Here is a 24932-nt window from a genome sequence, read left to right as displayed (position 1 = left end):
TGAAGAAGAAAAAAAAAAAAAAAAAAAAAAATCAGATTTGGGCCACTTTTACCTGCTGTGTAAACGTCACCTCAGACACACTCACAGCTGTATAAAAGAAACAAATTGCTGGGACTCATGAATCGGCAATTTGCTTTGGAAAATCTTACATTTGTTTACAGAAGGATAATAATAAACCATTCCATGCCTTTGACACCAATTAAAAGAACCAAAAAAGGACACATGCTTATACTCAACAGCATACACATCTATACATATGCAAACAGCGAGAGACACACAGGCAGAAAAAAAACTAAATATTAAATATTCTGATGTAGCAGCTCAGTGTTTAAAGTGCTCTCTTAAACATGTCCCATTCTGACAGGAATTCTGTGATAAAAGGAAGGGACTCCTCTCCCTACTTCCACACTCACACACACACACACACACACACACACACACACACACACACACACACACACACACACACACACACACACACACACACACAAGCAGCTGGTGGGGAGATCCAGAGGAAGTGGCTCCACTGAGCTCTTTCCTGTAAAGGAAACAGTTCATGTGGAAACAGCACTCTCATCTTACTCCTTGTCATTACACACATAAACATGAATATTTTGTGGCCGTTTGGTGGCAATAAACTTGCCATAAAACGTCTACGGCCATGCCACAATCAGGTCAATAAGTATTTGGACAGTGACACAATTTTTGTAATGTTGTCTCTGTACCACACAATAGATTTGACATGATGTGATTTAAGAGTAAATTTTCAGCTTTAATTCGAAGGGTTTAACAAAAATAGTGCATTAACCATTTAGGAATTACAGCTATATTTACAAAGCCCCTCCATTTTCACAGGCTCAAAAGTAACTGGACAGCTGACTGATAAGCAGTTTCATAGCCAGGTATGGCCTATTCCCTCTTTATTTCATGATAAATGAAGGAGCAAAAGGTTTAAAGTTGAGTAAAGAGTAAAATCTTAATATGCAGTCCAAAGGGGTGTTGAAGTGAAGGGAGCCATCACTAGACTGAAAAAAAAACAAACCCATCAGAAAGATAGCATAAACATTAGGAGTGGCCAAGTTAACAAATTTTGTGCATTCTAGTCAAGTCAAAAACCTTCTAGAGGAGGTCTGTGTATTATTGTCTACAATCAACAGATGCCTTTATGAATGTGAATACAGAGGATTTACCTCAAGATGCAAACAACTGGTAACATTCAAGAATAGAAAGTCTAAATTAGACTATTGCTACAAAAACAACGAATGTTGGGAAGAGAGGAGCATGGAGAAGCATGCATCATTTGTCAAACATGGTGGAGGCAATGTTGTGGCATGGGTATGTACAGCTGTCAATGAAACTGGATCACTGGTGTTTATTGAGGTGACAGGATGAATTCTGAAGCACATAGGGTCTGTAAAGGATATGCATCAAAGTATTAAATAATAATTCCTGTATTGATAATTGTTAGTTTGTCCAATTACTTTTTAGCCTCTGAAAATTGAGGTGCTATATAAGAAATGACTAATTCCTAAATAGTTAATGCAAAATTTTTGTTAAACCCCTAGAATTAAAGTTGAAAGTATACACTTCATTCACATCTTGAGTGCTTCATTTCAAATCTATTGCAGTGGGCACAGAGGCAATAATACAAAAACATACAAAAAATACAAAAAATGACAATAACAGGCAGCACAGTGGCGCAGTGGGTAGCGCTGTCGCCTCACAGCGAGGAGGGCCTGGGTTCGATTCCCCGGCCAGGTGACCAGGGTCCTCTATGTGTGGAGTTTGCATGTTCTCCCCATGTCTGGGTGGGTTTCCTCCCACAGTCCAAAGACATGCAGCTAATTGGACATGCTACATTGCCCCTAGGTGTGAGTGATTGTGTATGTCTGCCCTGCGATGGACTGGCGACCTGTCCAGGGTGTATCCTGCCTTCCGCCCAATGACTGCTGGGATAGGCTCCCCCAGCACCCCCCCCAACCCTAAAGTAGAAGCGGCTTAGAAAATGGATAGATGGATGGAAATTACAATAACATCAATTACATACATGCTCATTTTTGGCCATGTAAGAGGTGTCAATTTTTTTTACTAATTAGGTACTGTAGCAAATTAATTTGAATCATGATGAAATTTGAGATTTCCTGATACACTGAATTATTTCCAAAAGAATTGTGATCTCTTAAAATCATTGTGAGGTCAGATTTTACCCTTATGTACTGGTCTTGACACAGAATTTTGTTTAGTTTTGGAAATACCTTTGATCATTTGAATCGCAAACGCAGAAAAATTGCCAACCCTGGAAATTAAAATAAAAACTGAAATCCTTGAATTCATTGAATACAATAAAAATATACTGGAAAACTTCAAAAAGTTTTCATCTTTGAGAGACAGGAGAAAAGTTTACTCTCGCTTCAGATCTGACAAAATCCACATGCGTTTCTGTCCATTCTTCCATTGTAAGAAGGTAATTCAGCCCTGTGCGTCTAAAAGGATATGTAGCTGTCAAGAAGCCATTACTGAGAAATAGAAACAAACAAAAAAGAAAGACATTTGAAAATCAAAGACTTCAGCTGTTTTCAGAAGAATGGACTGGCCACCCCTACGAGTCCAGACCTCATTATCCTCAACATCGTTGAAAATATTTCGGATTACTTGGATTGTGAGCAGCAGCAAATACAACTCACTAAGAGTTCATTGGATTGGCCTCTGTTCTGAATCTTGAGGCATCCACAAGTGATATGCTCTGAATCGGGAAAAAATGTGGTTAGTATGTGCATCTCCTGAAGTTAGATTACAGAAGCACTTGTGCAATATAAAGAGTATTTACTACATTTAGATAATGTGAATAATAGGCCAGACTTTTATGAAGTGTACAGTGGCTAAGCAGTGCCCCCCGAACTCTCACACAAGCAGGATGAATAGGGGGCTGAGCTAAGATCTCACATTGCACCCAAATGTTTGCAGTTTAGCGTTGGAACAGCTGCAAAAAGAAATGCAGACGGCAGGGCTATAAACCACCAGTACATTCACACACACATATATGCACATGCACACACACACACACACACACACACACAGAAAGAAAGCTCAAGCCATATGAGACATATAGCCACCATCAAATCACGCATGTATGCTAATTTGAAAGACCACAAAAAACAAAAAAACAGATATATTGTTCTCACACCCAGATTAGACCCATCTGTCCCTAGCTTTGACACCATGAGAGCAAGCAGGAAAGGACTGCCACATGCTTTTGATTTAGAGGAGTATTTTTTGCTGTTCCACTAATGCTTGTTGAGGCCAGTGACAATGCAGAGCTCCAACAGGGCCTTAAGCACTTCTCACGTTACAACAGCAGACCCTACCCAAATCCAGAGGTGATCAGTAATGGACCTTTACATCAAGCCAATGTACCAGGGTTCATAAAAATTAACATGACATTATCTATTTAATAATCTCCAGATTGAGCCATTTTGATATGCATTTTATTAATGCACTTGAAATGAAATAGCTAAACAATGACAGCTGAGTAGCAACTATGTTATAATAGACATGCCTTTATACCATCTATTAGCAATGCTGTACAGGTCTGTGAAGGCGCCTCTGACAATGAAAGTGTTTTTGTTCTGTGTCTGTAGGACATTTCAAAGTGAAAATCTAACAAAAAAGCACAACACCACAATTTCATTAATTCAGGATCATGCATAGATGAGTCCAACCAGCACAGATCAGAGACACCTGCAGAGGAGGCAAAGGTCACAAAAGAAGCAATAGAAGCTTTTGAAATTATAAACAATTTATGCAATTTATGCAATGTTTGTGCTTTGAAAGTAACTTTAAAAAATAGTCAAAGAAATTAGGTTAGCAACAGGTCTCACCACTTTAGCAAAACACCCATAAACACAGCTAACTGGGGAATGTCAAGTGTAACTGCTTTTAGCTGGATCCCATGATTCGGTTATCTGTGCTCCCTGGCTGCCAGAGCTGGTTTTGGGGTGTAAAGCGGCACAGCAAGGATCAATAAGCTCTCCTTCTTATAGAAATGAATTTTTAATAAAAAGGAGATTCCTGACTGGTTGGGAGATACCAAAGATGACCTTAAAAAGAACGCACTGAAAAAAAGACATCAAATCCACTGATAGTGGAGGGGAAATCTAAGCCTTAATCACATGTCCGAAGCTAAATAGTTCAAGATCAGCTAAGCTCATTCAGCCCTATGGTAAAGACTGCCTGTTACAGCATCCATCTATTTTAAGTAAACAGGAGGTGCACCCTTACATACATGCATTCCAGCGTGTTAAACAAAGCAAAGACCAGCCGGTAACCCATCGGTTAAGAGACCAGGTGAAGGGTTTGTCTGGGTGGCATACTCAGCAGTCATATAATTTACTGTAATATGTGCTCTGACACAGATAATGACAGCATCTCATAAAACTGCTCACACAGTAGAAGGATCCATGCTCATTTCTGCTTACCGATGCTAACTAATTTCCTTTAGTGAAACCTGTGAGACTGATAAACAGCCATGTTCAGAGAAAACTGCATCAGAATCTGATAGGAAAGAAACACCCTGCTGATATGTCCCTTGACACTGGTTGAGCTACTTCACTATCTTTATACAGGACTGGAATTTCAAAACAAACCAAACAAATCCATTTGAGAGTGTTAAAAGGAATAACAGGACAATTAAATGTTTGAACAGTGATGGACACTAGACAGTGACAATAAAGGGGCAGTACAAGTTTAAACACAGAGAAAATCTGAGAAAGTACCTCAGCCAAAGACTTATATCCCTGCAGAACATTATTCTTTTCCATCAAATATAACAGCCCTACATGGCATCCCACACCAAGTTCAATAAGGCATGAATAATTGACATGGTATTGGCTAGCTAACCCAATTTAAATCACATGTTTAATTAGTGGAACCCTCAACCTATTCCTGGGTATTCATACAGTCATTTTTCTTCCTAGTGAGAACAGTAAAAGGTCAACATGATTAGCAATATATACCACCTTTACCAGGCTCCTTTCAAGATCAGCAAAGGACAAGCAGGAAATGTTATATGCTTAGAGGTTCAGATATCTTATAGGGCTCTTAAAAATCTAGACTATATGACAAGTGACACTGCAATGTCACATCCACCTAGTTCTGCCAAGCTTGTGAAGCCAGATAGAGAAAACAGCCAGAGGAGAAGAGAAATCCCATGCTGTCTTTATCCCTTCCCACTGGTTAATCAAGGAGCTCCAGAGGCTCTTAACAGAAGGCATTCTTCTATGGCTGTGTATTAATTTCATGGAGCCACATCTGGGCCAGGCTGACGAATCTGCCCCCTGAGCCCATGGAGGTCCCTCAGCAGTTTAACATTGTGCCAGGTTGTCTCTACTTGCTGTTCTGGCCAAAAACAACAAAAAGGTGACAGCTGAGCTGCAAGTGCAAACATGATTGCCAGCTAGTGTGTCTCCTCTTGATACCAATTTTATTTCGATTTCATCATTGCTGACTTTTGACACCAAGGGTCTTTAATCCCTATCTCTTCCATGTATTTGTTTAGACAACATGCATTTCAATGTTCTATTTACGGTAACATTTTCAGATCTCCAGCATTTCTTTAAAAGTCAGTATACTCTGTATGTGTGTGTGTGTGTGTGTCTTTAGCTGTGTACACTACCTGTGGTGAATACAAATGAGGTCATGATTTGTGGTTGTGTCCATAATGACAATAAACCATCTACATGTAACATTTAAAACTAAAAGATGAATAGTGTCTAATATTTTGTGGTTTTGCCAAAGCTCTATGAATATTCATTTGAGACTGTTTTCATTGCTCAAATAAAATTGTTTTAAAAAATTAAATTGACCTTTTTGATTAGTAATGACTAGGTGGGAAATCATATGAAGAAAATGTACATTTTATGTTCTCCTACTAGTCTCTCTTACCAGAAACAGGGACTTGTGGACACATCCATTATAAGTCTTTTAAAAGTCACCTTATGTTATTTCCAATCAAATACTGTGGAATCTTTGAAAGCCTATGTATATTTTTATTGCCTGTTTACATACATTTTTATTGTTTGGACATAGGCTGAAATGACATGTTCATTATAATGTAGACGTTATTCAGCTATCATTATTTAACATTGTCACTGGCTTTGACTCCAGTGCATAAATGAAACGCACATTATTATGATTAACCGTCAGAATAATCAGTAGTCAAATAAACAGTAGTCGATTAACACTCGATCAAAATTTAATTAACGATGAGCTCTATAATGCACTGCCTCTTTGAGACAGTAACTAGTTATATTTTTAAGGGAGTGTAGCAGTAACTTACAGACTCCTCAAAATATAACTACTCTAAAGCAGAGATTTATCATCTGTAACCAAAAATACAGCCGTCTGGACTACTATTACAATAAACTTAATCTGATGTTAATCCTAGATATGATTATGACTATCGGCTTCAGCGATGCACTTGCGCTACCAGTGTTATTGACATAGATACGGGTATTCGTATATTTTTGACAGCATGTATTACCCCTCACATAGCCTAAACGTCACAGCCTTTTTAAGTAATCTTCATTAACAACTACAACGCATCGAATGCTTCTTATTAGTACTTATTAGTTCTTATAAGTAACATGACAACACTGTAAATTTTAATGTCACCGTCAATGAAACACTTATTGAGACAGAAAAGTAAGCTACCTAGTTAGCTAGGTTAGCTACTACGACTTGAACAACATTTCCGAGGCAACTTCACTGACTGACAAGAAACACAGCTAGCCTAACCGGTCATCTTGTAGCCTATCTGCAAGTCAGGTGTCATTTCTGAGAACATAGATAGGAATTCATCTTTCGTTGACTAAACAGTGCTACACAAAACGATCAAATAGCATATACAGTGTGTTGAAACGAAAGAAATCCGTTATCGAGAGGTCGTAAAACATCGCCACAGTGAGAGCGCTCTACGAGGGGGCGATGGCATGCATCAAAACGGCAGGCAAAATAGGTCACATCCATGTTCGCTTAAGACAATGGCAATAGCGAAAACTCAACAGAAGCACATAAACTAAAACTGCATAGAACACAATTTAACTGTTACTTTTAACTGCACAGTCTGAGAGAGGTTACTTCACCGTTCGGTTAAACATAACGCTACAACCCGTCCATTTTTTTAACTGATGTAGGTTAGGTGGTTCATCTCAGTCTGGCGAATGAGCCAGCAAGCAGACAAACTAATAAGATGCATGCGACAACAAATGGGATTCTTTTGCTCACACTCATGTAATGTCAGCTACCGTAACAGAACGGGCATTTGGCTACAGACACTGGGGATCAAGGATCTGGCTAACACAACGTTATAACGTTGCTTATTCAGTGTTGCAGACGACTGGTTAACCTGCTTAATCACGCAAACAAAATCGAAGTATCAGATAACTTAGAGATCACAGCTTTGTGTACGCTGTATTAAAATAAATATACGCCGCTCTTAAAAAGACAATCACGTTCCCTAACAACAGATCCAGTGAAGTTACCTCGGAACGCAGCTTGGAGAAGAACGATCAATTTCCCACGTAGCAAAAAGGTTCATAGGAACAGGCATGGGTCCCGAAACCGCCGAACCAGCAGCTCCAGCCATGGCTCCGGGTGCAACGAACACGGGCGAGGGTGCAAGGCCACCAACACCCCCTCCGGTGCCTGGATTCAAGAAGGCGGCCCGAACCCCTCCTCTCTCTACAGCCGCCGCCATCATCGCCTCTCCCTGGTTGCAGCTCAAGCTGTCTAGCAGTCTCTAGCTTGCTCACTCACTGGCCGCTACCTCGACCACGCTTTCCAACCCCCTTGTTGGAGCTCATCTGGGACGGGTATGTACAGATAATGCTCGCAACAGTCAGAGGCGGAGCTTCATTCAAGGGAAAATACGGACCGTTACCGTCTGTGGTCGCTAGAGGGCGTCATTTACGTTCTCATTCTAGTTCAGCAAGCCACCGTGACTGCGCATGAAAAAAAAACCCTGTTGACGTAACTTGTAAATATTTATACAATTGTGCGTATTGATATTTGTATACGATTTACATCTCTGGAATATGATATAGCTTGATAAGAAAAGTATAAACACTGTAGTCTATTAATCGATGCAATGTTTTCTTTTCCCAGAGACCCACCTTATGCCCGTACAAGGCCAAGAATCAGCACTACTCGCCGGACAATTTTTAGAACTAGAACTAAAACGCAAACAAACACAAGACACACACACACACACACACACATACACACACACACACACACACACAATATGGACAAAAGGTGTTTTGGCCACACCCATTGCTAACAGTATACAACCACTAGCACCCATTGCTAACAGTAGACAACCACTAGCAGTAGAATTGGTCGTACTGAAGAACTCAGCATACAACTTCTTCCACGTCTGTCCTGATAGATACACCTCTGTCAACTCTAAGTGCTATTATTGTGAAAAGGAAGCACCTAAGAGCAACAACAGCTTAACCATGAAGCAGTAGACCATGCAAACTCACAGAGCTGGGTAGCTGAGTACTGAAGCACACAATGCCCATTCTCTCTTGAATCATTCACTAATGAGTTCCAGCTTGCCCCTGGAAGCAACATTAGCAAAAGAAGAGCTTTACAAAAGGGGATTCTATGGCTGATCAAAGTGCAGTGGTGGGGACACCTAAATGTACATATGGAATGTACATATGTGCTATGCCTCTCCAGAGTCAGACCAAGACACAAAGGAGACCATGATGCCACTACATGCAGTGCTCTTATTAAACACCAGGAAAGAAAGGCAACAAACTTGCAGAGGAAGTTCACCGTTATCCACAGGCTTGACCCTGATGGTAGACCAACCCCCAAAATAAAACACACTAACTAAACCTTCACCCCAACACAACATAAATTAAACAAGAAATAAAAGAACACAAACAATACACATCCACACCTCAAACTAATGAACATCAACAAGGTCATGTACCAAACACTTGCATGGCCACGTTCCGAGCCTCTGGCCAGTAGTAGGTTGTTACAATATGTGACATCTGAAGAGTCGCATGCAGGAAGCAAACAATCAATTGCTTCTGTAGTTTATCTCTGGGAACTGTAAAAGTTGGTGAATTCTTTGACTTGTACATGAATCTCTCAGACCAGTGGCTTCCTCTAGAAATGCAAAATTTGTGACTCTACAAAAGTTGCCTTGTTTATAGATTTATAAATAATCAAATTTAGTGATTTTTTTTACATTAACCTCAGACAAGACATTGCCAAAAGTCAAAAGTATTGTCTCGTCTGCCTTATGCATCTTCCACACCAAACTTGCTCATCCATGTCTTTATGGACCTTGTTTTGCGTGCTGGTGCACAGTCATGTTGGAACAGGAAGGGGCTGTCAGCAAACTGTTCCCACAAAGTTGGGAGCATGAAATTGTCCAAAATCTCTTGGTCTCCTGAAGCATTAAGAGTCCCTTAACTGGAACTAAGGGGCTGAGCCCAACTCCTGAAAAACAACCCCACACCATAATCCCCCCTCCAACAAACTTTAAACTTGGCACAATGCAGTCAGACAAGTACCGTTCTCCTGGCAACCACCAAACACAGACTGGTCCATCGGATTTCCAGATGGAGAAGCATGATTGCTCATTCCAGAGAACATATCTCCACTGCTCTAGAGTCCAGTGGTGGTGCTTTACACCACTGCATTCCACGCTTTGCATTGTGCTTGGTGATGTAAGGCTTGGATGCAGCTGCTTGGCCATGGAAACCCATTCCATGAAGCTCCCCATGCTGTTCTTGAGCCTATCTGAAGGCCAAGAAGTTTGGAGGTCTCTAGCGATTGACTCTGCAGAAAGTTGGCGATGTCTGTGCACTATACGCTTCAGCATCCACTGACCATTTTATGTGGCCTATAACTTTGTGGCTGAGGTGCTGTCGTTCCCAATTGCTTCCACTTTGTAATAATACCACTGACAGTTGACTGTGGAATATTTAGTAGTGAGGAAATTTCACAACTGGACTTGTTGCACAGATGGTGTCCGATCACGGTACCATGCTGGAATTCACTGAGCTCCTGAGAGTGACCCATTCTTTCACTAATGTTTGTAGAAACAGGCTGCAGGCCTAGGGGCTTGGGTTTATACACCTGTGGCCATGGAAGTGATTGGAACACCTGGATGGATTTGGATGGGTGAGTGAATACTTTTATAAATATAGTGTATTTGTTATCTAAAATTTGCTGAGCTAGTTTTGCAGTGGAGTGACAAGGCTAAAGTTTTTTAAGTCTATGTCACTCAAAAATATTTTAGGTGATATAGACTTCCATCATTTCTTAGCTACTTCCATCATTTCTTAGCTACTGGCTATTAACTATTTCAACTACTACTAACTATTTCAAATTTCATTTTTGGTTGAGTGACTCCTTTAAAGGAATATGCTGAAAAGCGGTACCAATTTGTGGAACGTTTGAAACCACTGGCTTATACCACTGATATCTGTAAAGGGGACATATACAAGAGAGACTACTGCCATTGTTGTTCTCCCTTTAGTCCTTGGTAGTAGTCATTCCAAAGCTCTTTCACCACATGCACAGACAAGTCCAATCCTACCTCCTATTGAGCTCAATCAAAACCTGCACCTGCAAAACAAATGAACCATAGCCCTTGAGAACCTATTTATTAGGAACAGACATCCACAACTTTTCGCACTCTTTCTTTCCACAGTGTCAGGACACCTGTCTGTGGAGGAAAGACAGACAAATAAAAACTTGAATTAATGCTCAGCTTCACCACACCTTATTGTTTTAAGGTGCTTGTATCTTCACCACTGCACATGAACATATAATATTCAAGACTAAACTAGAATGATATTCTATTGTTTTCATACTGAAAGAAAACTGTTTTTGGTTTGTTTACAGACACCTTGCATCTATCAACGACCCATCCCCTCATTGTCTATCAACCTTTCCTTGGTTTTATAGGAATCAATTATCATGAATGTAACAACGAATGGAGCATAGCTTTACATTCTATTTACAATGATTGTGATATTTTGTCATTTTACTGTCATGTCTGCAAAAGCCAAACTAATTAATCCACTTCCTTGATAGTAAATAATTCCAGGCTTGCAATTCCCAACCAGAGTTTCTCCTAGAAATGCAATCACGTTTTTACCCAGCAGGTGGAAATCAGTTCCACTTTTTTCTTTTCTTTAGAAGCTTAGGCTCAGTATCTATGGGAATCAAATCCAGCCAAAAATGTAATTAAAATTAAAACAATAAAATTTAAATGCAAACCTCTTTTTGTCTTTTCTTTTTCCAGACATCTGAGCAAATAGCCTGCCAAAATTGAAAATGAAATGAAATACCTACATTTGAAATTTCATTTTTCACATGAGCACAAGCCGTTTGTGACAAAAATAAAAATAAATTGAATAAATATTCTGCATTCCATGCAATAAAGCCAAAGCCAAATTGAAGCTTGCATTTTCTTTTCTCTATTAGCTTTTTCATTTTAGATATGGTCATGGAATACCAGAATAATGACTAAAATGAAATGATAAATAGCTGTTTTCAATTTATTTTTGTCACGATTGACTCATGCTCATGTGAAAAAAGAATTTGCAAATTTCATTTTCTTTTTTTTCTTTTTTATTTCAAAGTAGGAGCAGCAATCACAATAAAAATAAAATGGTAACATATATAATATGTTTCAGTCCTTGCTTTAGACTTTATTGTTTTCCCATGTTAACAAACACAATACAACAGAACAAACCAAAAACCCCATACAATCCTCATTTTGCATTTACAAAAATTTGCTTGTGCCAAACAAAATATATAAATTAGCACCCACCCATACAGAGACGCAAAGACAAACGCACCAACAGACATCACCAAAAGACAATACAAAGGCAATACGTCTATACATCAACATCTATACATAGGGGCAGACAAACAAACAAACACCATTAAAAAAAAATAATAATAATACAAAAAATAAAAAATCAATAATAATAATAATAATAAATAAAATAAATAATAACAATAAAATAAACCTAATTAATTCATTTTCTTTATTGTATTTATAATCAGTTGGTGTGCAGTATTGATAGCGAATCAATATACAAGATAAAAGAATTCCACTTGGAAAAGAAGGAGTCAGTATTACCTTTCAGAGTATAAGCAATTTTCTCCCATTTGAGAGAATACATCACATCTTGTAACCATGATAAAATAGAGGGTGGTTTTGAAGAAAACACGACGTCTTGCCATCAAGAATTTGAAAGCTATAATCTTTAGACCTCGGGTGAAAGTGGATGATAGGGCAGGAAAGCCAAAGATCGCCAGCAGAGGGCAGACATCTAATCCAACACCCAGAGCCTTTGACATGGTATCAAAGTAGTTCAACTAAAACCTCTGCAAAGTGGAAGAGTAGAAAAACATGTGGCTCAGGTCACAAGGAGACATCGAACACCTGTCACACTGATCGTTGATTGTGTTGGAATAAAACTTAAACAATTTGGGATTTGGAACGGTGAATTCTGTGTAAAACTTTCAATTGGATTAACTGACGCCTTGCGCAGGGTGCACAAATGTGCCCCGCACAACTTGCCCTATTCCACCAGAAATCTGAGATAGAGATTCACCCTCCCAGGCAGTTTTAGATTTATTTGTGTGCAAATCCTCCCAGTCCATAAAACATAAATACACCCTGGATATAAAGGATTTCAAAAAAGGGTTCAGAGACAACAGATCATCACATGTTTGGTGTGTGGGAGGATTCAAAACATCTGGGAAGAGGGAACAAGCACAATGTCTGATTTGAAAGTATTTAAACTGATGTGAAGAAGGTAGGTTGAACTCTGCAGATATATCTGCAAAAGTTATGAAAAAGCCATCCTTAAAGAGGTCCCTAAAGGATTTTATACCCCTGTCATGCCAAGTAGTGAAGGCAGCATTCCGTGATGATGAAATAAATAGGTGATTGTTCAGAATGGGCATCAACATGGAGGGAGCGGTATACTTAAAGTGCTGTCTGAACTGACACCAAATACAAATTGTAGATAGTACTAATGGGTTTTTGGATTAACTTTGAGGCTTTAAGCAGAAGAGGTGAGGTAAGTAGTCCAAGTGGGGAGGAGAGAAGGAGAGATTTGGTTTCTAATTTGCACCACAAGAGTTTTGAAGATTGGAGCCAATGCAATATTTTGTGTATAAGGGCTAACCAGTTGTAAAATAGGAAATTGGGCAGGGACAGACATCCATTCTAAATGTCTGCAGAGTTGATTTACTTACCCTTGGACACTTCCCGCACCAGATAAAAGTAGTAAAGAGCTGATCTAACTTTTTAAAAAAGAATTTAGGTAAATAGAGTGGATTAGATTGAAACAAAAATAAAAATCTTTATAGTGTTAATTCGGCCTAATAGGGATAAAGGAAGAGATTTCCACCTCTGTAGATCCAATTTGACCTTGTTCAGTAATGGAATGAAGTTGCTGTGGAAGAGGGAGGGTAAAGTATGTGAAATTTGTATTCCCAAATACTTAAAACCTGCTGGGACAAATTTGAAGCGTATGTTGGATTGATCCAGTGATAATGCCAATGTATTAACTGGATAACATTCACTGTTCTGTAGGTTCACCTTGTACCCTGAGATGGAACTGAATTCATTTAAAATGGACATTACAGATTTCAGGGAAGTAACTGGGTCAGTCACATACAGCAGTAAATCATCAGCGTATAATGATAGTTTTAACTCGACTCCAGTGCGGAAAACACCCCTAAAGATGGGAGAGATTTTAAAGCGATTGACAGAGGTTAGATGGCTAGAATAAAGAGTAAAGGTGAGAGGGGACATCCATGTCTAGTGCCCTGTGTCAATGGAAAATATTCTGAATGAGGTTCATTTGTGTACACTCACTTGAGGGGCAGTATATAACAGTCTTATGCATGAAATGAATTTCTCTCTGAATCCAAATCTCTGTAGAACAGCAAACAAGTAGTTCCATTCAACATGATTGAATGCTTGTTCTGTATCAAGAGAAATTATCAATTCAGGTGGTGGAGTGATCCATGAAAATAGCATTGAAGAGGATATTGAAATAGAGCTGGTGTCCCTCCATAAAGCCATTTTCATTGCATGATATAATATTAGGGAGTACATGATATAATATTAGGCACACCTGAGTCATTTTAGATCATCTTATGGCCCTGTCCCCTCCTAGAGAGACTGAATGGTCTGTCATTTATGCCACAGGCTTGACCATCACTCTGATATTTGTTTGCTTTAACACAAATCACTGCTGTAATATATGAAATAGAAGCTGCTCATTAATACAAAGCACAGAGCAGGTTCCTTTACTACTACTTACTACAGTAATGTTGCAATATAAAATGCAATACAATAATTACAACAAGCCATATTATTAGAAAATATTATTACTCATTTATTTATTTATTCATGCTTTTCTTTCTTTGTTTATTAATGATCATTATTATAATACTTGTTAAGCAGAAGCTGTTTGTTTTCACTTATCGTACTCTTGTTCTGTTATTCTTATCTGTATTCAGCAGTATGTTCTACACAAACAACTAACAATAGATTAATTTTAGTTTCATTACGTGTTGAAGGTATACTGTTGCTCTGAATGGTTGTGACGATTTATGTTCTATTCAACATATTCACAAAAAAATTCTGTACAGCTCCTATAAACAGTGCATTGTTTAAAAGTCGTACTTGTACACCAATGAATGACAATGATATCACATGAAAATAACAAGCACGTTGATACGGCAGTATACATGCAAGACAAGGAGGCACTCAAGTGAAGTAAAATGAATAAATAAATACATAAAAAGAGATGTCATGGTAATACATAGTTCACTATAGGTCATATATCTTCATACAGGAAAGAACTTTACAGACACTTTTACTTTTAATAAAGATTTTACAAAAGATCAAGTACCAAAAACACACACACATGAAATATATATGTATATATAAATATATATAAATATATATATATAAATTACAAACCCATTTCAAAAAAGTTGAGATGCTGTGCAAAATGTACAACCCCAATTCCAATGAAGTTGGGATGTTGTGTAAAACATAAATAAAAACAGAATATGATGATTTGCAAATCATTTTCAACCTATATTTAATTGAATACACTACAAAGACAAGATATTTAATGTTCAAACTAATAAACTTTATAGTTTTTTGCAAATATTCACTCATTTTGAATTTGATGCCTGCAACACGTTCCAAAGAAGTTGGGACAGGGGCATGTTTACCACTGTGTTACATCACCTTTCTTTTTAACAACACTCAATAAGCGTTTGGGAACTGAGGACACTAATTGTGAAAGCTTTGTAAGTGGAATTCTTTCCCATTCTTGCTTGATGTACAACTTAAGTTGCTCAACAGTCCAGGGTCTCCGTTGTAGTGTTTTGCACTTCATAATGCACCACACATTTTCAATGGGAGACAGGTCTGGACTGCAGGCAGGCCAGTCTAGTACCCGCACTCTTTTACTTCGAAGCCACGCTGTAGTAACACATGCAGAATGTGGCTTGGCATTATCTTGCTGAAATAAGCAGGGACGTCCCTGAAAAAGACGTTGCTTTGATGGCAGCATATATTGCTCCAAAACATGTATGTACCTTTCAGCATTAATGGTGCCTTCACAGATGTGCAAGTTACCCATGCTATGGGCACTAACACACCCCCATACCATCAGAGATGCTGGCTTTTGATCTTTGCACTGATAACAATCTGGACAGTCCTTTTCCTCTTGGTCCGGAGAACACGACGTCCATGATTTCCAAAATCAATTTGAAATGTGGACTTGTCAGAACACAGGACATTTTCCATTTTGCATTAGTCCATCTCAGATAAGCTCAGGCCCAGAGAAGCCGGCAGCGTTTCTGGGTGCTGTTGATATTTAGCTTTCACTTTGCATGGCAGAGTTTTAACTTGCACTTGTAGATGGAGTGACAAACTCCAAAACACCAAACTCCAAGTGACAAAAACAGATTTTCTGAAGTGTTCCTGAGCCCATGTGGTAATATCCATTACAGAATGATGTCGGTTTTTAATGCAGTGCCACCTGAGGGATCGAAGGCCACAGGCATTCAATGTTGGATTTCTGCCTTGCTGCTTATTTGCAGAGATTTCTCCAGATTCTCTGAATCTTTTGATGATATTATGGACTGTAGATGATGAAATCTCTAAATTCCTTGCCATTGCATATTGAGAAACGTTGCTCTTAAACTGTTGGACTATTTGCTCATGCCATTGTTCACAAAGTGGTGACCTTCACCCTATCCTTGCTTGTGAACGACTGAGCCTTTCAGGCATGCTCCCTTTATACCCTATCATGACACTCACTTGTTTCCAATTAACCTGTGGAATGTTCCAAACAGGTTTTTTTTGAGCTTTCCTAAACTTTCCCAGTCTTTTGTTGACCTTCTCCCAACTTCTTTGGAACGTGTTGCAGGCATCAAATTCAAAATGAGTGAATACTTGCAAAAAAAAAAAAAGTTTATCCGTTTGAACATTAAATATCTTTTTGTAGTGTATTCAGTTGAATATAGGTTGAAAAGGATTTGCAAATCATTATATTCAGTTTCTATTCATTTTACACAATGTCCCAATTTCATTGGAATTGGGGTGGTAAATAAAAACAAATCATTTAAGCCCTATATTTAATTGAAAATAGCACAAAGACAACATATCCAATGTTTAAACTGAGAAATGTTATTGTTGAAATATTATTGAAATATATGCCCATTTTGAATTTGATGCTAACACGCTTCAAAAAACTTCATCAAAATTATATAACTGCAACAGTTAGGTAATATCGATGATCATATTAAACTCAATTCATTATATATAACTCACTTAATTTTTGTTGTACCATTATCTTCAATTTTCAACTTCAATGACTTTTACAAATAAATACTTGAAAAAAACAATAGCTTCAGTTTCGATGATCATCAAAAAATAATACGTGATTAACACTGACTTTAAAACTAAGAACTTTTGTAAGTAAAAACATAAATAGAAACATTAACTTCTGTCATATTTTTTAGAAAGATCATTTCTACTTTTACTCAAGTACTCAAGTTTTATACTTTGTTCATTCCTGGCAGGAAGGCTCCTCTAGCTGCAGTGTGGAGGGTTGAATAGTGCTGCAGTGTGGAGGGCCTAGAAGTAGAGTGAGAAGAGACACTGAAACAGGACGTTAATAAAATTAATTGTTTAAACTGGCTATAGGTTATGTGAGATGGGAATCCACCATGGAAGCAGATCTATTAGCCATAAAAAGGTAGTTGTGAAAACACATCCCACTCAAATGTTTCTTTACCAGGTCACAATTTTAGTGATTTTAAAATTTAAAAAATGAAAAATTCTAAACACATTAGATTAAAGGAACAAGTGGTTCAATCAAGCAAAAAAGTTTTATTACCTAGAAACAAAGCAGGGGCGCAATCTTTATGGGCACCTCCCCACCATAAGAGTATTTTCCAGTTTTGAAGACATTTCATCCTTAAATGTGGGTAGACTCTGGTCCACATTGTACTGAAGAATGTAAGCTACAAATTCTGAACAAAGCAGGATGCCATAGTTCTATATTTTCATTAAATCACCTCAAATTAAATTCAATTAACTCAGTACATACAAGTGTCTCCCCCAACATCACATTACCAACCCGCAAGACCAATCACTTTGAAACATGCATTATTAGTCTTATGATTTTTATTATGGAATGTGGATACTTAAGCTTCAGGAGTGGTCTCAGCCAAAAGAATAAAGAAACTTATACCTCCCCAAAACAGCTAACTTACCTAAACAAAACAAAAGAAACAAAAATACAAAAACATAACCTAACTCCCTCAACAAAAACAAAGACAAACAAAAGAAAATAAGGCTACACCCCTATGGCTTCCAATCTAGAAATCTTTTAAGAAAAGACTTCACATACCACCACAGTAGACAGTTTAACACAACACATTAGACTAGCAACTACACAGAGAGTAGGCCCAGCTACTCTGTGTTAGAGCTTCTTGGTCTGGCTGGTCTGGAGACAAAATCAGGGGAAGGAGGAGGAGCCCTTAGGAATCCAGTCACCAGGCTTATAAGCTCTTGCCCCGATCTCAATACAGTACACTTCCCTCAGCAGCAACACCTGACAACAATGATAGACAGGAGAGCATGAAGCTGATGAGAGCGGAAGCTTGTGCAAGAGAGGAGAGAGAGAAAAAACATGTAAACATGTAAACATTTATTGAATCCACATGTTTCACATAAATGAAAACTGTGAATTTTGTCAAATCCCGATGAGCAACTAAGCATGCAAGCATGCACCCCCAGGAAAAAGAAAACATTTTTGAAAAGTAACAAAACTTCTACTTCAATGGTTTTTTAACATATCCACCCCACCAATCATTAGTAATTGATATTCACTTCGTTCATGCACACATCAGTGCATGATAAACTAATGGTGAATGAACTGTAAGTTAGTTTCTCCAGTTCGCACAATGCACAGAAGGAACCAGAGTAAAACAAATAACAACAAACAAAGATAAAGGTAACAAAGATAAATTAAAATGATTGCACAATGTTTCTTTCTGGTGGGAATGAAAAGATCATCCAAGGTGAAAATACCAGCAGAGATTGTGCTATGTATAAGTGGGGGATAGTGCCTTCGTCTGGTAGGGGTACTTTGTCTAGGAAGGTTGAATAAGTGGAAAACAAACTGTCCCCACACCTGATGATTTTAGCTTAAGTACTCACCCATGTAGTATGTTAGTACCTATCTTGTTGCAAGTGATGATCAATGTGTATGTGTGCTAATGATGTGGCAAGGTGGGCTTTAGGAAATATCTGTATCATGGTACCAATCTGTAGTGTAAAGTGTAAGCTGGACATGTATTAGTAAAACCTGGCATTAGACCTGCCCTTTCCAGATCTAGCAAGACAGGTTAGAATGAATATGTATTAAAAAAAGAATTGTAAGTGTTTTATTTCTTTTAGTTTCAGTTGACTTTTCTTTTTGAATATTACAAAAATTGATAATTGCAATCAGTAAGAAACTATAAGATAACAAGTGGCAATAACCATGTAAAACTGGTGAATTCTGGCTATTATACAGTATTAAATTCTGCCTCTTTTCAGGATTAGAAGAAATTCAAACAGCAAATTAACAGGTAAGAGCTTTCATGTTAGAAAAAAACAACAAAAAAAATATTTTTCCCTTTTATTGCAAAGCAATTTGAATCAAGACAAAAGAATGAACAATTATTCTTCTTAAAAGCTGTACAGTCAGTAAGCAAAATATTTATTTTTCAGTTCTATGGAACAGTGCAAGTTACTCAGTCTCCAGTAAGAAAAATGGAACGTAATTAACAGTCTGAAGCAGATTGATGCTGGAAGATGTATCTGAATGGTAGGGTGAACTCCTAAACAACTTTCGGTGGATATCTCTTCCCTGGAAGCATGGCGTAAACTGATAACTCTAAATGATTCTGTCTGACTACAACGTAAGGTAGAGATTCTTATCTTATATTTGATTCCTATCCCTGTGAGTGTGGTTGCACAACCAGTTCTGAGAAGCATCTCCACTATGACTTCCAGTCATATGCCCTCTTTAGCTACTTCAACAGCAATCCTCAACCTCAAAGGGTGACCTTTTACCCAATCATCCAGGTTATTGACCTCACTGTCTTACAGGTCTTTCCCACCTAGAACAAACATAGGCAGTCTGGCATTTCCTCCAGTCAATCAGGTAAAATGGGGAATAACGTGGAGGAATGGAAATGGTTATTGTACGCCATAAGTTGAAGATGTTCTTTCTGGTTTCTCTTCTTTTCTGGGGGTAAGGTCGTCAACATGTTTTGCATATTTCTGCTGAATCTTTTGCACTGTGCATTGTCCTGGGGGTGACAAGGACTTGTGTGGCTTTTTCCTGTGCAGTAAACCTTACAAAGTTCCTTAATTATACTTGCTTCAAGACATCGTCCTTGGTGAGAGGGCAGTCAAGCTGGACAACCATAGTGAACAAACCAGTGTTGTACAAGGGCTTTTGTTGTAATGTGTGCTGTCTGATTCTTTGTTAGCACAGCTAATGTTTATCTTGTGAACATTGCACTCAAATAGCCACCTGGAAGTAACTGATGTAAATTAAAGATTCTCAAAATTAAAATGCCATGTATTATGCAGGATAAACCATAAATAAAGGCCTAGCACATTGGAGTAAGTGCCCTAAAACAACCTCAGTAGGGCGCAAGAGAGAAAACAGATACTTTATAAGGAGTGAGTGAATTTGTGAACCTTTCAAGGCCAAAAAGCCAAGATGGAAAAGTACCAGCAAGCGCTTGGTACAATGTTTTTTTTAAAAAGGATTCGGACAAGACTTGGAGATAATGGTTCACACAAGACCCTATTTGATAGACATATGAAGGTCAATTTGAATATAATGGTGGTTTTGTGAAACCAGGAGATGACAAAAAGAGGTGGGGCGATGTCACCCCACCTTCACCGAGGGTATAAAACATGTGTACATATTCTGTATATTTGTGAGTGTGTCCAAGAGCCCTGCGCGGCGCATTCTCCATGCTGAAAGAAGAATAAAGAACCTGCACTTCTGAATTCTGAAGAGTCTTCTCGTATTTCTTAGTTCGTTCGATTCTTTTTATTTTCTTTCAACAAACAAATTGAATTCGTTTTAATTTGCAAACCATAGATAGAACTTAGGCTTGGTGGTCAAACAAGTGTCGAGGAACGACATAACCTATAGTCAAAAGTCCAAAGTTGAAAACCACCCAGGGCATCCAATGAATGCACCACTCGAACTTTTGTCATTGTAGCATTGTAGCCCTTCAAAATTTGTCTGGACAGGGACTGGTAACTGCTCTATGCAGGTGTCTTCAGCCTGAATCTGGTTCTGCTGCAAGACCTTGACATGCACCTCTGGCATACACATATAACCCTAGATCTGTGATAACCCTAGATCTAAAGAACTCCACCCACCCAAGCCACTGTCTGGTCTCACAGCTGCTGAGCGAGAGCAGGTACAGAAGCATAAAGTCCAGAACCAGCCGGTTCCGAGACAGTTTCTGCCCATGGGCCATCAGGCTGCTGAACAGCCAGTAGTGCTGGTGCATCGGACTATGGGCCTGTCACTGCACCTCTGAGTCATGACCTTCATAGACATCCACATCTCTTCAGACTCACTCTGATCCTCTGCACCCTCAATCTAGCAAATCTGTACTTACACATATAGATTGACATCTTGAACATCTATCCATATCCTGTACAATCTGGAATTTCTATATCAGTATTCTATCCCCTGTGTGCCTACATCTCATTTATTATCTACCTCAGACTAACTGCACATATGGATTCTGTTCAACAGCACATTTCATAGTTTTATTTCATAGCTTATTGCTGTACAACTGTACACTGGAATAGTGCGATACTAGTGTATATTGTGTATATATGTTTTTATATATATGTTAGATATTTATATATTTTTTGTATTTAAATTCTATAAGGGGGCTACACACGTTAGATTTTCACTCCCTTTTCACCTGTGTAAATGTGATGTGACAATGAACGTGATTTGATTTGATCTTAGTATCAGCTTTACAGCATTTTGGCTGGAGTTCAGCACTTGAACTTGAACTTGAACTTGAACTCTACTCTTTGCTGTTTTAGCAAGTACATTGACTATCGGATGACCCTTAGGCAGATTTGCATGTGCGTGTATCCTCCACTAATACTTGACAGTTCACCTTTGGTGGTAGTCTGCATTGGTCCTCTAAGACACGTTCGCTGAATGGAGGAATAGTAATGGCTTGCTTTCCAGCTACACAGATGAACTCCCTGCACAGTCATTGCTAAAGATCTGTTTACAGTTTCAGCTGACTAGTGTGACCAGATTCACCACAAGTGCTGTATGTTGATAATGCAAGTGATGATCAGTATGTGTGTGTGACTTGGCAATATGGGCTTCAGGAAATCTCTGAATCATGGTAGCAATCTGAAGTATGAAGTGTAAGCTGGACATGTATTAGTCAAAACTGCCATTAGAGTTGCCCTGCTGAGATATAGCCAGGTGAGATTCCCCTAATCCTAGATAAGTATAGAGTTAGCGATGGCCAACTAATAAAAATAATAAAAAAATATCTATTTTGAATTTTTTTTTGTTTCAGTTCACTTTTCTCTTTGAATATAAAAAATGTGCAATTAATACCACAATATAAGTGACAATGACGACACCTCTGCCTGTTTTCAGGATAAGAAGAGATTTAAACAGCAAATAAAAGTGTCAGAATGACTTAATGTTTATTGTTTGTTCCTGTGTGATCCAGCTTGTTATATTCCAAGTACTAAGTTTTTTTACAGAAAGTAAGTGCCCGATGCTTTTGTGTTTGTACCTTACAAGTTAAACCCTGCACTCGAATGTTTTCAGTGTGAGAAGAGACACTGCCAGTGATGTCATGATGATTATTATGAAATAACTGACTGCAGGAGGCGTTTAGCACACGTGTGTGTGTGTGAGCGCATCTATTTCTCTGAAGAGTAAAAGTCTTATTTGTATGTCATTCTAGATTACAGTCTCTGCTAAATGGGCATGGTAATGTTTACTGATAAATTTATGCTTAATTTATGTTTGATTGCTGATGAGCTAACCCTACCTAGTTACCTCAAAAGTCAAGTCAAGAGGCTTTTGTCATTCCATCTATGTACAAGAAAACAGTGGAGTGAAATTACGTTCCTCCAGGAACAAAATGGTGCAACAAGGAACAAAAATTACAAAGTGCGAATGTGCAGACACAGTATGCAAATGAATTAAACTAGAAACAATAAATATAATAAATTAAACAGACACACTAAACTGACAGGACAGTGCAGCACCAACACGGCACACATTTCTGGACATGAGGTAGTGGAATAAGGTGCAGAGATATTTTACATGCTGTGATCTTTGAGTCACGCAGTCAGATGACAGACATAAAACAGCAGTTACTGAGGTAGAAAAACCTGAGTAAAACAGTGTAAACACAGTGTTAGCAGCAATGTTCCAGATAATACAAGTAGAGCATCAAAAGAGTTGTGTGTGTGTGGAGTAAGTGTGTGAGGGGGAGCAGGGGTTAGCTCAGTCTTTGTGAGTTTAAAAACCTGATTGTTTGAGGAATAAAAAGTGTTGCAGAGTCTGGCAGTGGTGGCACGGATGCTCCGGTACCTTCTGCCAGACGGCAACAGTGAAAAAAGTCAGTTTTCCACAATGCTAGTGGCTTTCCGGATACAACGTGTGGTGCAGTGTCCATGATGGAGGGTCCTCAGCTGTCCTCACTATACACTGTAGGGTCTTGCGGTCTGAGGCGGTGCAGTTCCCAAACCAAGCAATGACGCAGCTGCTCAGGATGCTCTCCACAGTCCCCCTGTAGAACATGGTGAGTATGGGAGGGGGGAGATGAGCCTTCTTCAATCTCTACAAGGCGTGCTGGGCTCTCTTGGCTATGGAGTTGGTGTTGAGGGACCAGGTGAGGTTATCTGTGATGTGGACACAGAGGAACTTGGTGGTCCTGACAATTTCCAAAGCAGAGCCAGTGATGTTCAATCAGGGGTGGTCACCTTGCACTCTTTAGAAGTCAACAACCATCTCCTTAGTTTTGTCTACATTCAGAGACAGGTTGTTGGCTCCGCACCAGTCCGTTAGCCACTGCACTCTCCTCTCCGACTCATCGTTCTTGCTGATCAGACCCACCACAGTCGTGTCATCAGCGAATGATGATGTGGTTTGAGCTGGACTTTGAAGTACAGCCATGAGTCAGCAGAGTAAACAGTAGTGGTCTGAGCACACAGCCCTGAGGGGCACCGGTGCTCAGTGTGGTGGTGCTGGAGATGTTATTTCCTATCCTAACTGACTGATGTCTCTCAGATAGGAAATCCTATCTAAAACAGTGGTCCTTCACAGTATTCAAGATGGAGTTTGATAAGGAGAGATACCCTGATGTAAGGCCTAAATGGCAAACACATCAACCTACTAGACTTTAGGACTCACGACTGTAGGACTCAAACCTCATCATCAAGTTTGCTGATACAATTGTCTGATAAGCAAGAATCAAATCAAATCTATTTGTATAGCGCTTTTTACAACGGATATTGTCACAAAGCAGCTTTACAGAATTTTGGAAAAGACAAAGTTTTAACAGGACTGTAAGAATGTACAGAAACCCCCTGGTGGGCAAGCCAGGGGCAACAGTGGCAAGGAAAAACTCCCTCAGAACTGAGGAAGAAACCTTGGGAGGAACCAGGCTCACCAGGGGGGGGACCCATCCTCCTCTGGTCAAAATACCTACAAGTGATTATATTACTAATATTAATAGCAGTAATATTGGTATTAGGAATAACTAGGAGTCTATGAGAACATCAGCGTAGGGTGCGTTGGGGCATGGGCAGCTGGTCTGAAGTGGGTAGCAGGAGGGCTCAGCAGTCAGTCGTCCTTCAGTGTCCAGCCGGACATATGGGTGATTGTATACTCGGAAAGAAAGCAGGTAAATGGAATTAGTTTTGTTCTATCCGTTTGTACATAAACAGGGAATGTAAACATTTACAGAGTGTGGCTAATGACTCCGTCAGATCTGACAACGACAGCTTAACTAAAAGGAGAGAACCAGAAGGACACACAGACACGGCAGCACTCTGAAACAGTTCGGCATCCCTCCGCTCCACCGTCCACAAACTTGAGTGACCGCATGCGAGCAGCGGGACGACAGCACCATCATCTCAGTTTACTATAATTCCCTGTGTCCATGGACCCCTGGATCTGCTGCCTTTATCTATGGGGGAACATTAGCTACCAAAAGCTAAACTGAACAAGTGAGTTGTCAGCCTAGTCTTAAAGATT

At 39.0% G+C, this 24932-nt stretch overlaps 1 protein-coding gene across 3 annotated transcripts in view; it reads right to left on the bottom strand.

Annotated features, from left to right (window-relative positions):
* The window catches only part of si:ch211-126j24.1 (phosphofurin acidic cluster sorting protein 2), an 81356-nt gene extending 73455 nt beyond the window's left edge, over positions 1 to 7901 (bottom strand). For 2 of the 3 annotated variants that reach the window (XM_017683046.2, XM_017683047.2), the window contains exon 1: positions 7539 to 7901. In XM_017683046.2, the coding sequence (XP_017538535.1) occupies positions 7539 to 7756 (218 nt within the window). In that variant the 5' untranslated portion in view covers positions 7757 to 7901. The remainder of the gene's footprint in view (positions 1 to 7538) is intronic. The other variant, XM_017683045.2, reaches the window with a different exon arrangement.
* Positions 7902 to 24932: the final 17031 nt, after the last annotated feature.

Source organism: Pygocentrus nattereri, chromosome 15 (assembly GCF_015220715.1).
Source record: "Pygocentrus nattereri isolate fPygNat1 chromosome 15, fPygNat1.pri, whole genome shotgun sequence".
Classification (NCBI taxonomy): Eukaryota; Metazoa; Chordata; class Actinopteri; order Characiformes; family Serrasalmidae; genus Pygocentrus; species Pygocentrus nattereri.
The sequence above is the reverse complement of the archived record's forward strand: the minus strand, read 5'-3'. Positions and strand labels throughout refer to the sequence as shown.